The sequence below is a fragment of the Castor canadensis genome, chromosome 4, assembly GCF_047511655.1.
Source record: "Castor canadensis chromosome 4, mCasCan1.hap1v2, whole genome shotgun sequence".
In the NCBI taxonomy this organism is placed as follows: Eukaryota; Metazoa; Chordata; class Mammalia; order Rodentia; family Castoridae; genus Castor; species Castor canadensis.
The window spans coordinates 91,272,032-91,285,025 of NC_133389.1; the positions used below are offsets into that span (position 1 = coordinate 91,272,032).

The 12,994-nt window shown below is 33.2% G+C and overlaps 1 protein-coding gene across 3 annotated transcripts in view; it reads left to right on the forward strand.

The window, feature by feature from the left end:
* The window catches only part of Rab3gap1 (RAB3 GTPase activating protein catalytic subunit 1), a 115,001-nt gene that overhangs the window by 71,476 nt on the left and 30,531 nt on the right, over nt 1-12,994 (forward strand). For all 3 annotated transcript variants that reach the window (XM_074070627.1, XM_074070628.1, XM_074070629.1), the window contains exons 9-16: nt 1,543-1,624; nt 4,150-4,218; nt 6,030-6,103; nt 8,190-8,282; nt 8,719-8,888; nt 10,812-10,898; nt 11,866-12,038; nt 12,811-12,865. In XM_074070627.1, the coding sequence (XP_073926728.1) occupies nt 1,543-1,624; nt 4,150-4,218; nt 6,030-6,103; nt 8,190-8,282; nt 8,719-8,888; nt 10,812-10,898; nt 11,866-12,038; nt 12,811-12,865 (803 nt within the window). The remainder of the gene's footprint in view (nt 1-1,542; nt 1,625-4,149; nt 4,219-6,029; nt 6,104-8,189; nt 8,283-8,718; nt 8,889-10,811; nt 10,899-11,865; nt 12,039-12,810; nt 12,866-12,994) is intronic.

Sequence of the window (12,994 nt, forward strand, 5' to 3'; positions counted from 1 at the left end):
GTAGACATGAAGTAGGTCCATTTGATCTATGGTATATTTTAGATGTAGGATTTCTTTACTGATTTTTTGTTTGGATGACCTGTCTATTGATAATGGGGTGTTCAGGTCTCCCACAAGCACTGTGTTGGAGTTAATATATGCTTTTACGTCCTTCAGGGTATGTTTGATGAAATTGGGTGCGTTGACATTGGTTGCATATAGGTTGGTAGTTGTTATTTCCTTTTGGTCTATTTCCCCTTTTATTTGTATGGAATGTCTTTCTTTATCTCATTTGATCAATGTAGGTTTGAAGTCCACTTTGCCTGTTTTTGGGGCCATTGGCTTGGTAAATCTTCCAGCTTTTCATCCTATGCCTAGGCTTATTTCTGTCAGTGAGATGGGTCTCCTGTTAAGCAACAAATTGTTGGGTCTTCCTTTTTAATCCAGTTCATCAAATGGTGCCTTTTGATGGGGGAATTAAGTCCATTAACATTAAGTGTTAGTACTTAATTTTATTAATTTAGTTAGAATGTAGAGTGTCAGAGATCATTCGTATTGGAAAGCAGGCTCTTTCCTGAACTTCAAATATTTCTATCTACTGTCAACTAAAATATAATTTTAATAGTGACCGATCTACTGATTTGTTCACTCATAATTTTGTTGTTGTTGTTTGAGCTTGTGACTGGGGTTTGAACTTGGCTTTACACTTGCAAAGCAGGCACCCTTCCTTTTAAGCCATACCTCTAGTCCTTTGTATTCTGGTTGTTTTGGAGATGGGATCTTGTGAACTATTTGTCCTGGTTTGCCTTGAACTATGATCCTGCTGATCGCAGCCTCCCAAGTAACTAGGATTATAGGTGTGAGCTGCCAGCACAGCAAAGAATTATAAAGCACTCAGAATTTTTTTGTGTGTGTGAATGGGGTTTGAACTCAGGGCTTTCTCTTGCAAAGCAGGCAGGTTTGACTGGCCTCAAACTGTGAAGTGTGATCCTCCTGATCTTAGCCTCTCAAATAGCTAATAGTACAGGTATGAACCACCTGTAATCCTGTGGCTATTTAGAAATTATTGAAAGCAAAATTAATGTGTGTAGGTTAGTGATTAAGTTTTTGTAATACTTAGAAAATCTTCCTTTTTAAATTGTATTAGTCATATTCTTAGAAATGCAAAAAAATTATAGGAGTTATATTCTCTTGAGTATTAGTTAAATATTTCAGAAGGGTAAAATTTTGAATGCATAGCTTAACTTAAACACTGGAAAATAGGCAATGAGTGTATCTTTTTACTTGTGTTCTTGTTCTCAGGGCAAGTCTTTAATACTTGACTACATGCTATAACTTGCTGTCTTGCTATATACTGTGTTATAGGCACTTTATATTTGCTTGTTTGTTTGGCAGTACTAGTGTTTGAACTCAGGACCTCATGCTTGCTAGGCAGGCACATTCCTACTCTATCGGCCAAATTTAGTCATTTTAAAGTAATAATCTTCCAAAAGACTTAAGCTTATTAGATCCTTGTTTCTCTACATTTTTGCCAAATAATGGAAAAATACTTATTTTGTTTAGATATTGATGCCCTCGTAGGAGGAGAAGTTGGAGGCCTGGAGTTTGGCAAGTTACCATTTGGTGCCTGTGAAGATCCTATTAGGTAAGAATTTCAACCTGTCATTTTAATTATAGGATTATTTTACTTTTTAAATTAATACTGATTTTGATTTTATGCTTTATGATACTATAGGCTACTGGGATAAATGTGCTGGAAATATAGAACCATAGCTGCTTTCTTTAATTTATAATTTTTTATGAAAAACACTGAAATTCAATACTCTTTGTTATAAGAATTACACAAACTGGCTTGTGGGTCAATCTGGCCAGTAGTCTGTTTTTGTGTGACCAGTGAGCTCTGAATGGATTTTACATTTTTAAGGGGCATAAAAGAGAAAAGAAAATTTAAGAATACAACAGAGAGCTGGTACGTGGCTCAGAAAGACTAAAATATTTACCTCTGGCCCTTTGTACAAAAAGTTTGTCAACTCTTGATTTGTAACATGATTTTTTAAAAAGTATCTGTAGTAGCATATATTAATTGTACAAAGAGAGGAGTTTCATTGTGATATTTCCATACATGCATATAAAGTATTTTGGTCATATAACCACCCATATTAATTTTACTTATCCTCCTCTAAGTCCCCTAGTTTTTAAGCTTTTTTGCAATTTTTAGAATAGGTTTTATTATGACCTTGTATTGCACCTTAGTCATTGTCTTTTCCCCCTCTTCCCCAGCCCATCTTCCCCTGGTCTCTGCACAGTAGTCCCCTTTTTATGTTCATGTCCCATTTTTCTTTTCCCGTGATTTAGATTCTGCGTATGAGAGAAAACATGGTATTTGTCTTTCTGAGTCTGGCTTATTTTGCTTAACATGATAATCTCTAGTTTCATGCATTTTCCTGCAAATGTCATCATTTCATTTTTCTTTGTGGCTGAATAAGACTTCATAGTGATATATGCCATATTTTCTTTATCCATTCATCTGTTGAAAAGAACCTAGTCTGATTCTTTATCTAGTGCTACAATAGATATGGGTATCCAGATATATCTGTTTTATGCCGACTTACATTTCTCCAGTATATGTCCAAGAGTTATATGCCAATTCTGTTTTCATGTTAGTGTTTATACTAATTTACATTCTCACAACAGTGTATAAGGATTCCTTTCTCCCCTCCTCTCCCCTCTCTTCCCTTTCTCTCCCCTGCTCATTAGACAGTAATTGTTCATGCCTACATCTTGTTTATCCTATTTTCCTATAGTAGTTTCAAAGTTTAAGGTCTTACATTAAGGTCTTTGATCCATTCTGAATTGATTTTTCTATAAGGTGAGAGATAGAGATCTAGTTTTAGTTTTCTACATGTGGATATCCAGTTTTTCCAGTACTATTTGCAACATGCTTTCTGCAATGTATGTTTTTGGCACCTTTGTCTACAACCAGATGGCTGTAGCGGCATAGGCTTAGTTCTGGGTTCTCTGTTCTCTTCCATTGATCTACCTGTTTTTTGTGTCAATACTGTGTTGGTTTTGTTACTGTGGCTCTGTAGTATAACTTGCAGTCAGGTATTATACTTCCTTCATTGCTCTTTTCGCTCACAATTGCTTTGGCTATTGTGTTTCCACATGAATTTTAGGATTGACTTTTCTATTTTTGTGGGGTGAAAAAAGACATTAGGATTTTTATGGGGATTGAATTAAATGTGTAGATTGCTTTCCAGAATACAATCATTTATAAAATACTAATTCTGCCAATCCATGAACATGTGAGGTCTTCCTGTCTTCTAGTATTTTCTAATTTCTTTCTTCTGTGTTTTATAGTTTTCATTGTAGAGATCTTTCACCTCCTAAATTTATTCCTGCACATTTTATATTTTACGGTTATTGTGAGTGGGATTGTTTTACTGGTTTCTTTGTCAACATGTTTATTATTGGTATATAGAAAAGCTACTGATTTTTATATAATTTTTCAAAACTGAGACAGAGTTCATCTACCATAAAATTCTTTATTTCAAAATGTATATTTTGTTGTTTTTTATAATTATAGAATTTTCTAACCATCATCACTGTCTAATCCCAGAACAAAAAGAAAAACATCTTCCCCCCTACGCATCGTAGGTCCTTCAGCTCTAGGCAAACATTAATCTACTCTCTGTCTCTATGGATTTGCCTGTTCTGAGCATTTCATATCAATAGAATATCAACGTAATATGTGAACTTTCGCATCTGCTCTTACCTAGTGTACTGTTTTTGAGGTTCATCTGTGTTGTAGCATGAATCAGTACATTATTGTTTTTATAGATGTAAGTTGTTAGATAGATATGCTTATTGTATATCATCTTATCTTTTCATTCATCAGCTAATGGCCATTTGGGTTATTTATACTTTTTGGTTATTATGTATCATATGGTTTTTATATGTGTGAAATAGTAACTTCATGTGGATTATGGCCATTTTAAACTGCTTTGTTTTCAGTTTGTTATGTTACATATTATACCACTTTCAACATACTTGTTAGGACGGCTTTGGTTATTTTCTTAGGATACATTTCTAGAAGTAGAATTGCTGAGCCAGAGGAAATACTTGCAGTATTAAAGCTTTTGGATATATTTTATGTTTTGTTTATTTTAGTGAACTCCATTTAGCAACTACATGGCCTCATCTGACTGAAGGGATCATTGTGGATAATGATGTTTATTCGTAAGTATGTTAAGAAAATTTCATTAGAATAAATTAACTACCAGTGGTTAACAGTTTTCCTTTTTTATCTGTCAGTTTCTAATAAAGTTGGTCCATTTTATTTTTAAAGGTCATTTTACACTTATTATGGATTTAGGTATATGTATTAGGTTGCTTGTTTTTAGAAGTATGATTCTTATTTCTGGGATAATGAACAATTTGAATCTTGTGTTTCAGCATAGCTGTGTCTTAAGTTTTAAGATTCAATGCTCATCTTAGAAGAAACATTTTGGAGCTGGGGAATGTAGCACAGTGCTAGAGTGGTTGCCTAACATGTGCAAGTCCCTGGGTTTAATCCCTAGCATCAAAGAAGAAGAACGAAGGGGCTGGGGGGAAAAGCATTTGATGAAATGCTTTGAAGAGATGATGGTCATCAGAATGTGTGGGAATAATATTTGACCATTAAATGTTTTCCGTGCCCTCTTCTGTGCAGTGGAAACAACTTGAAAATTACAGCAAGCATTCTCTAGGAAGAATGGAGTGAAAGAGGAAAGTAATTCCTTTTCATTACGAATGCAAAACAGTGAGAAATAGGACACTTTGCTTTTCACAATAAAAATATATTTGTTGTATTTGCTGATGGTGAAAGTAACGTGAATGTTCTTAGTTATATAACTAAGAAACTAAGAAGAAAGTAAGGACTACCTATTATTTTAAGTAATCCCATTACTTAAAAACATAGCCAAGCTAACGTTTTGGTGTGTAACTTTCTAAGGTTTCAGTTAATACATTAATCTCTGTTTTTATTAAATATATAATTTTACATCTTTTGTGCTAACCAATCTAGATCTTTTTTTTTACTTGTGCATAGTATCCCATTAAGTAGATCCACCATAATGTACTACTTAATTGAGAAAGCAGGGTACTTTTGATTTTGTGAAAAGTTTTGGCCTCTTTCTTTCATTATAGTTATATTTTTAAAAGGTGGTTTAAACCAATTGTATATACTTACTTGTTTCTCATTCTTTTTATATTGTATTCTTTTAAAAATATTTATCTCATTAGATTATTAGTGTATATTGCTTGCTCAAAATCATATTTATATTTTTTATTGTTTGCCTTTGGTATTCCTTTTTTTTTTTTTGTCTAAGACCTTGATTTATTAAGAAATTTTCTTTCTTTCTTTTTTGTCTTGTTGGTAATAAGATTGGAACTTAGGGCCTTGTACTTGCGAGGCAGGCATTCTACCCCTCAAGCCATGTCCCCAGTCCTTTTCACTTTGGTTAGTTTTGAGATCGGGTCTTGCTTTATGCCTGGGCTGGCCTGAACTGCCTCCATTTATCCTTCTGAGGTACCTGGGATGACAGGCATGTACTCCCATGCCAAGCTTTATTGACTAGATAGGTTCTCACTAAATTTTTTGCCTGCACTGGCCTCAAATTGCAATCCTCCTGATCTCTGCCTCCCAAGTAGCTAGGATTATAGGTGTGAGCTGCCATGCCCATTTTTGATTAAGATTTTATATTTTAAAAAACTTATCCAAATGGCAAATGAATCTGTATAATAGTAAGTTTAAGAGAAGAACAATTGACAGCTTTTCTCTCTGTAGAATGCTTTCATTCGAGTACACTATTTTATTTTATTTATTTTAATTCATTTTATTTTGACAAGATACTGATTTGTAGCCTAGGCTGGCCTTGAACTCATAATCCTCTCGCCTAAACCCTTCCAGGTGCTGGGATGACAGGCATGTGTCATTAGGCTGCACTTTTATTAAGTTCATGAATCTTGCATGATGTCAAAGCTAGTATTTTATATTTATTGTATTTTAGTGATTTGGATCCTATTCAAGCTCCACATTGGTCTGTTAGAGTTCGAAAAGCTGATAATCCCCAGTGTTTGCTCGGTAAGATATGTTATGTTCCTTTTCTGAAATGCCATCAATCTACCTGTCTTTCAAATAAGGAATAATGAATGGATTTTCAATACTTTATTTCATGTATCCGAAAAAATTTTTATTAACATTTTTGACCCCTTCCATTAACACTAGGTAAAAAGAAAATCTTTGCCAACAGCAGTGAATCCTTTTTAAATAGCAGTAGCCAGATTTCTTTCTTGTCCTTCAGTTTTAACAAATCTACACCTTTGAGTACTCCCATCATTTTCCCATTATCTCAGCATTATTTTTTTTATGCGTTCATGTTACTCACTTTCTTTCCTTCCTCCTGTGGCATAGTCAAAATCTTCTAGTTAGTGAAGCCCTTTTTGCTTTTTGTTGTCCCTCTGGGCCTGTGACATGTAATGGGAAGAGCATTTTGTCAGTATGTTTGAGAGTTCTCCTGTAAACTTGTATCACATCTGAAAACCTGTTTTCTTTTATGGGAGAAGAAGTCTAAATATACCTTGTATGCCTGGTAGGTTTATTTGAGAATTAGTGAAATAATCTAAATTTAAGTACCTTGAAAGATACCAGTTACTATTCAGATCCCATTTCTGAAATTGTCTCTTTTCCCTTTTTTTTTAAATTAGTGTGTTTCTTTAGTAAGTCTTCTCAACCGATTACCTCAAGGTATTTTTCCTTATTCTCCCCCCCACTTATATTTAGTACACATGAAAATATTTCCTCCATTTCTTCTGTCACTCACAATACCTTTGTTACATATCAGTTGATATATTGCCATTCAACTGCTGAGCTTTTTTTTTTTTTTTTTTAATTTATGGTGCTCAGGATTGAACCCAGGGCCTTGCATGCTAGGCAAGCACTCTATCACTGAGCTACATCCCTAGCCCATTAACTGGTGAATATTTATTAGTGACAGTAATGTTGCATTTCTCTAATGTGTGTTTTTTAGTTCTTTATCATTCATCATATGGTATTTATGCAATGGCAGTTAGCAATTAACAATTGCCATTTGTGGTGAATTTGTCTAGGTGGTACCAAGATAGTATAGGGCCAATGGAAAGAATTTCAGAGTTGGACAGACCTTGGTTCACATCCTAGACCCACCAGTTTGAGCCAGTTTCTTAATGTCTTCTAACCTCAGCATCCTCATCAGTAAAACAGATAACAATAGTGCATACTTCATAAGGTTATTGGGAGGATCAATGAGGTTATGTACATGTGTATGTCTGAGTATCATATTTAACTCTGTGCCCATCATATAGAACGGCACAATAAATGGTTTCTGTTTAATCATTGAATTATTACACTATTAAATTTGTTTTCTAATACCTTATTCTTCCTGATCTATTGACTTGTATGATAATTGCTGAAGAGTTTGAAATTGAAAGTATTCTCATTTTAAGTTATTGTTCCATGACCTCACCCACCTCTTTGTCTAGATTTTATGACTAGCTTGTGAAATTTTATAAGTTTCTGAAGAAATTTAAAAAATATTCTAGATTTATTCAGAACTAGTTGATAAATCCTAAAACCATATATTGTATTTTACTACTGAAAGTTCTAGCTTTAATTTCTTGGTACCAACATAACATTTTTGTAGCTCTTTAAGGGATGTTAAAATCCTTTCCTCCTTCCTATAGTAACACAAAGTAGATCATGAATATGCAACAGAAACTGAAATACCTTCATTCTACATGATTTCTTAAATCTCTAGAAATATATCTTTGGCATTTCTTTTTAATTTGTATTTTTTAATGGATTTAGAATTGTTATATTGTAATAGGGAAAGAAGACTACTACATTAATACAGTAATATTCTTGCTTATATGATTTAATGATAACAGATATTTCTCATTGAAACATGTAGAAAATGCTCATATTGCATAATTTTGTTTTGATTCTAGAAGGAACTTTAGGGGAAAAGTTTTTAGTATTTTGTGGAAGAGCAAAGCTACTTTTGAAATAGCATTAACTTTTGTCTTTTTCAGGGGAAAAACTGGTTTCTTACCATATCTTAGTGACATGTTCTTTATAGGACTGATTTCTTTCAGTTAAGTGTAAAAAAATGAGTAACATTTTTTCTATGTAGGTGATTTTGTCACTGAATTTTTAAAAATTTGCCGTCGAAAGGAATCAACTGATGACATTCTTGGACGATCCACATTTGAGGAGGAAGGAAAAGGTGACCTACTTTTTTGCTTTAACATTTCTCTCAAATGTCTTGCCTTTGTTCTTTCACATTTTGGGGAACTTTTCATCTGTTTTTCTCATCTTGAATTAAATTGGAGAAGCAAATTTTGATAGACTATGTAGCTGTGATTTCTTTCAGGCTATATCCAGAACTTGTTAAGACATTAAATGCATTTAATAACTTCTTTCCACCAAAAACGTAGGATAATTTAGAGATTGTGTTTTGAGAAAAAATAGAAATAATTTGTGTGACACCTTGGTTACTCATGCTTGCATATAAAGCCAAGCACCTGAATTAAAATTTTTAATTCTGGGACCATGTGACACTAGTGAAAAGAAGGGCTAAAATATTCCATACTGTCAACAATTTACTCTTCACTTTAACCTGCTAATGTTACAATTTATATTCATTTCTACTCTTTTTATAGAAACTGCTGATATAACTCAGGCTTTGTCAAAGTTGACAGAGCCAGCACCAGTTCCAATTCATAAATTATCAGTTTCAAATATGGTACACACTGCAAAGAAGAAAATACGAAAGCACAGAGGTGTAGACGAGTCACCAATGAGTAATGATGTCCTCAATACTATTGTCTTGGTAACTAAATCTCTTATTTACAAATCTATGAGCATAAACATCTCTTCATTATATATTCAGTCCCTTCTAAGTGGCAAGCACTGGATTGGGAATATAAAATGTGTAAAATAAATCTCCATATTTAGAGAATTCTCATTAGTTAGTGTGAAAAAGGAAAGTAATAGTTACAATCCCTTGTGAGAAAAGTCTGGCAAAGGGCAGTGAGAACATAGCAGAAGGTGTGTTTTTATCTGTCTGGGCAGTGGGAATCAGGAAATGCTTCATAAAGAGGGGCACTTAGAGAAACAAAAGAGGCTCGAGAACAGTTGATATTTTGTAGGGTGCTTCCTTGGCAGTGATTGGGGATGAGACTGAAGAAAGTAGCAGGTTACATATTGTGCTGAAGTCTGGCACTTTATCTTACAGTTTAATGCTACTTTAAGCAGAAGATCAGTATAGTAGAAGTTGTTTCTCTGATAAGTTTGTTTGACAACAGTCTAGAGAAATCTGTACAATGAGGATTAACAGAATAGATTAGAGGGCTAGGATGGCTCCTAGGTATAGAGTAGTTGGAATGAACCCAGCCTGGCAACCACACAGACTGGGGATTAATCTTGGCTTACTGCATATATTTGAACAAGTCACTTCAGTTTGCTCATATATCAAGTGAAGCCAAAAAATTTTGTGAGTTGTTTGTGAAAATTAAGGGTCCTTGTGTCTGGTATTGAATGTCTTTGATAAGTGATAGCTGTTTTTATTATAGCTTTTATTTGTGCATTAGACTCTCTTGGGAAAAACCTACAATAGTAGATTTTGAAGAGACTTCTAAGAATGGGTAATGAAGAAAATGCTGGACTTGGAAACTTAATGCTAAGGTATAAGGCAAGGTTATATACCTTGGTGCTTATCTGAACAAGGTTCTTAGCCAGATTTTCAGCTTATACATTTAAAATGTGGCCAGTGATATTTAGCTTACATAGTTGTATGAGAATAGGATAATGTTTGTAAATTTGCCTAGTACTGGTCACTTGGTACATAGTAGGTTCTTTAACTTTTAAGAGTTTGTTGAATATCAGTTTTTAAAAGATTTTTCATATTCTGTAATATGTGTCAAAGTATAAGTAAGAAAAATTACTGGCCAACAGTACCACAAAACAATTTGGTGGAACACTGATAAAAGGACTGAAAATAAATTTCTGTAAAGAAGAGTTCTCAAGAATGTATCATTAGGACTAGGTTTGGCGATGCAGTCTGTAATCCCAGCACTCAGGAGGCTGAGGCAGGAAGATTGGGAATTGTAGACCAACCTGGGCTACGCAGTGGTACCATGTCTAAAAAATAAAAAAATGTTCTTAGAGATTTTACTCATTACAATGTTCAATTGTCATATATGGTGAATTTTTTCTTACCATCCCTACCTACACACACACATTCAACAAAAACATTGATCATTATAGGTTAGGGTGCCTCTCATTTTGGGAAGGTATCATAAAACAAAATTAGGGGTTCTAAATAGCATACCTTTTTTCATATATGAAGTCTGTGGATGATACAACTATAGATGCTCATGAATATATAGGCGTTTCTTAATTTTCTTCTTATATCTATTTAATAGTATTAGATTTATTATTATCTATTTAATATTAAAATTTAAAAATATAAAAGTATTGAATGAAGGTAAAATCACAGTGAAGAGAGTTGCTTTTGCACTGTTTAGCTTACAGAATCAAGTGTTTACTTTTATGAAAAATTTCATAGAAGTCCTGTGTATTTTAAAAGAAAAATATTTAAAAATTTGAGAGAATGTAGAACTGCCAATAAATAAGAACATACCAATGTTTTTAACAGAAAACATTGAAAAGTCAGATAGTGTCTCTATGGGTTATAAAAATGAACAAAATAGGAAGAGTGATTTAACATGTTATTTTCTTTCTCTCCTCCAAGTTCTTATTCCCAGATGCTGCTGAGAAACCATTAGATGGAACTACTTCAACAGACAGTAGTAATCCTCCATCAGAGACTGAAGACTATGTAAGTTGAAGTTTAATATTAAAATAGTTTAAATGCAGTAAATTTCTAGGGGCTCTCTGTTGTATTTCTAGTTTGATAGCCTAACTATCTTTCTTTTATTTTAAAAATCATCTTTGGAAAATTGAGTGGAGATGATGGCATTCACTCAGGTAATGACCTGCTGCAGAACATTAGCATAGGGACCTATTTGGGTACTAAGAGCCTCTCAGGAAATAATGAGAGAATAGCAAAATATACTGAGCATAATTGTAGGAGTCTCTTATTTTAGAGTTTCTGTAAAATCATTAAATGTTTGCAACAGATTCTTGGGTACATTTGAAATCTAGACATTAATTATAAAACTGTTTAATGCAGTAAAATGAAGTAAAATTTTACTGTTCTCCCTATGTGTATGAGAATTTGAAAAATGAGAGCATTTAAAATGGCAAGTAGAGCTATATCAAACAATGATCAGTAGTTATAATTGAAAAATAGACTTTACAAAGTGAAGGGGAAAAGTAGAGCCTTTTGCATTTTCAGTTTTCAGTTTACAGTTCTAATTTTATGGTTTTTGTTTTGACAATAAGTGTGTGCTCATTTGTAATTAAAGGATTTTTAAAACATGAAATTTGAAATACACCTTAAAGATTTCATAGAAATGACAGCCCTTTAACTTATTCTCATTAAGTTACACCTTTGCTTTTTTTTTTTCTTTTATTATTCATATATGCATAAAAGGCTTGGGTCATTTCTCCCCCCTGCCCCCACCCCCTCCCTTACCACCCACTCTGCCCCTCCCTCTCCCCCTACTTTTTGATCTTAGTAGAAATCTTAGGACAGTTTAGGCAGTAGTGTATTGGACATTTGATAGAAGCTAGTTTGCATAGTATAGGTTAATTTTAGTATAAGATCCCTCCTACACACACTGATTATGCATGTAAATATATTGTTAACAAGTTTTGCTTTGTTTCTCTTTTGTTCAATTTAGAATCTCTATAATCAGTTCAAATCTGCACCATCTGACAGTTTAACATACAAATTGGCTTTGTGTCTTTGTATGATCAATTTCTATCATGGAGGGTTAAAAGGAGTGGCACACCTCTGGCAGGAGTTTGTTCTTGAAATGCGCTTCAGATGGGAAAACAACTTTCTGATTCCAGGGTAATAATTCCAATTTCCAGTTGTTTAGGTAGTGTTTTTGTTTGTTAGCAAACATTTGACTTTTGTGTCACTAATTTTCCCCTTCTAGGAAATCTTCCTTCAAAAATTGGTAACAAATTTAAGCACAACTTATGTTCAGATGTGTTCACTGCAACAAGTTTATAATAGGGAAATAAAGGCAAAACAATCTAAATTTCAACATAAAAGAATATTTAAATAACTTATGCTATATCTCTACAATGGAGATATATTGATCCATTACACATTTTGTTCTAAGAATCTTTAATAACAAAATATTCACAATATTTGTAATTAGGAATTGTATTGGATATATGGAATGCTTTAGATTCTGTTGATGTGTATATATAGAGAAAAGGATGGAAAGAAATATAGTTATATATAGTTTTATACTTCTGTGAATTTCCTAAGTGTTCTGGAATAAACATATATTTTGTTCTGTCTTTAGAGTCCATTATAAGTTGTTATTAAACATTATCTTTAATATTTTTATTTTTGGTGTGATTTATCTTAACTTTTAATTAAATAGAACATCTTAATTAGTATGTGTTAGTACTGCATAGGTATTGCTCATCTACCCATGCTGAAAAGTATAGTATGGCTATTGGTTAAAAAATGTTTATTATTATGTCATTTGTCAGTCTTTTTTAGCTGGCTTCTCTCTTGGTTCTGTTTTGCTCTAGAACTTATAAATATGGGCATATCTGATAAAAATTTTATTAAAATTAAGCCTTCTTTTCTTCTTATTTGATAGATTAGCAAGTGGGCCACCAGATCTAAGATGTTGTTTACTACATCAGAAACTACAGGTACAGATTTCCCAATAGCATTATATAATGTGGTCTTGACATAATTGGAGCTTATCCTAAAGCTAAATATAATAAGGAGTTATAGGCTATTCTTATTATGCTGCTGTAGGTTGCTTCTAGTCATTGTAA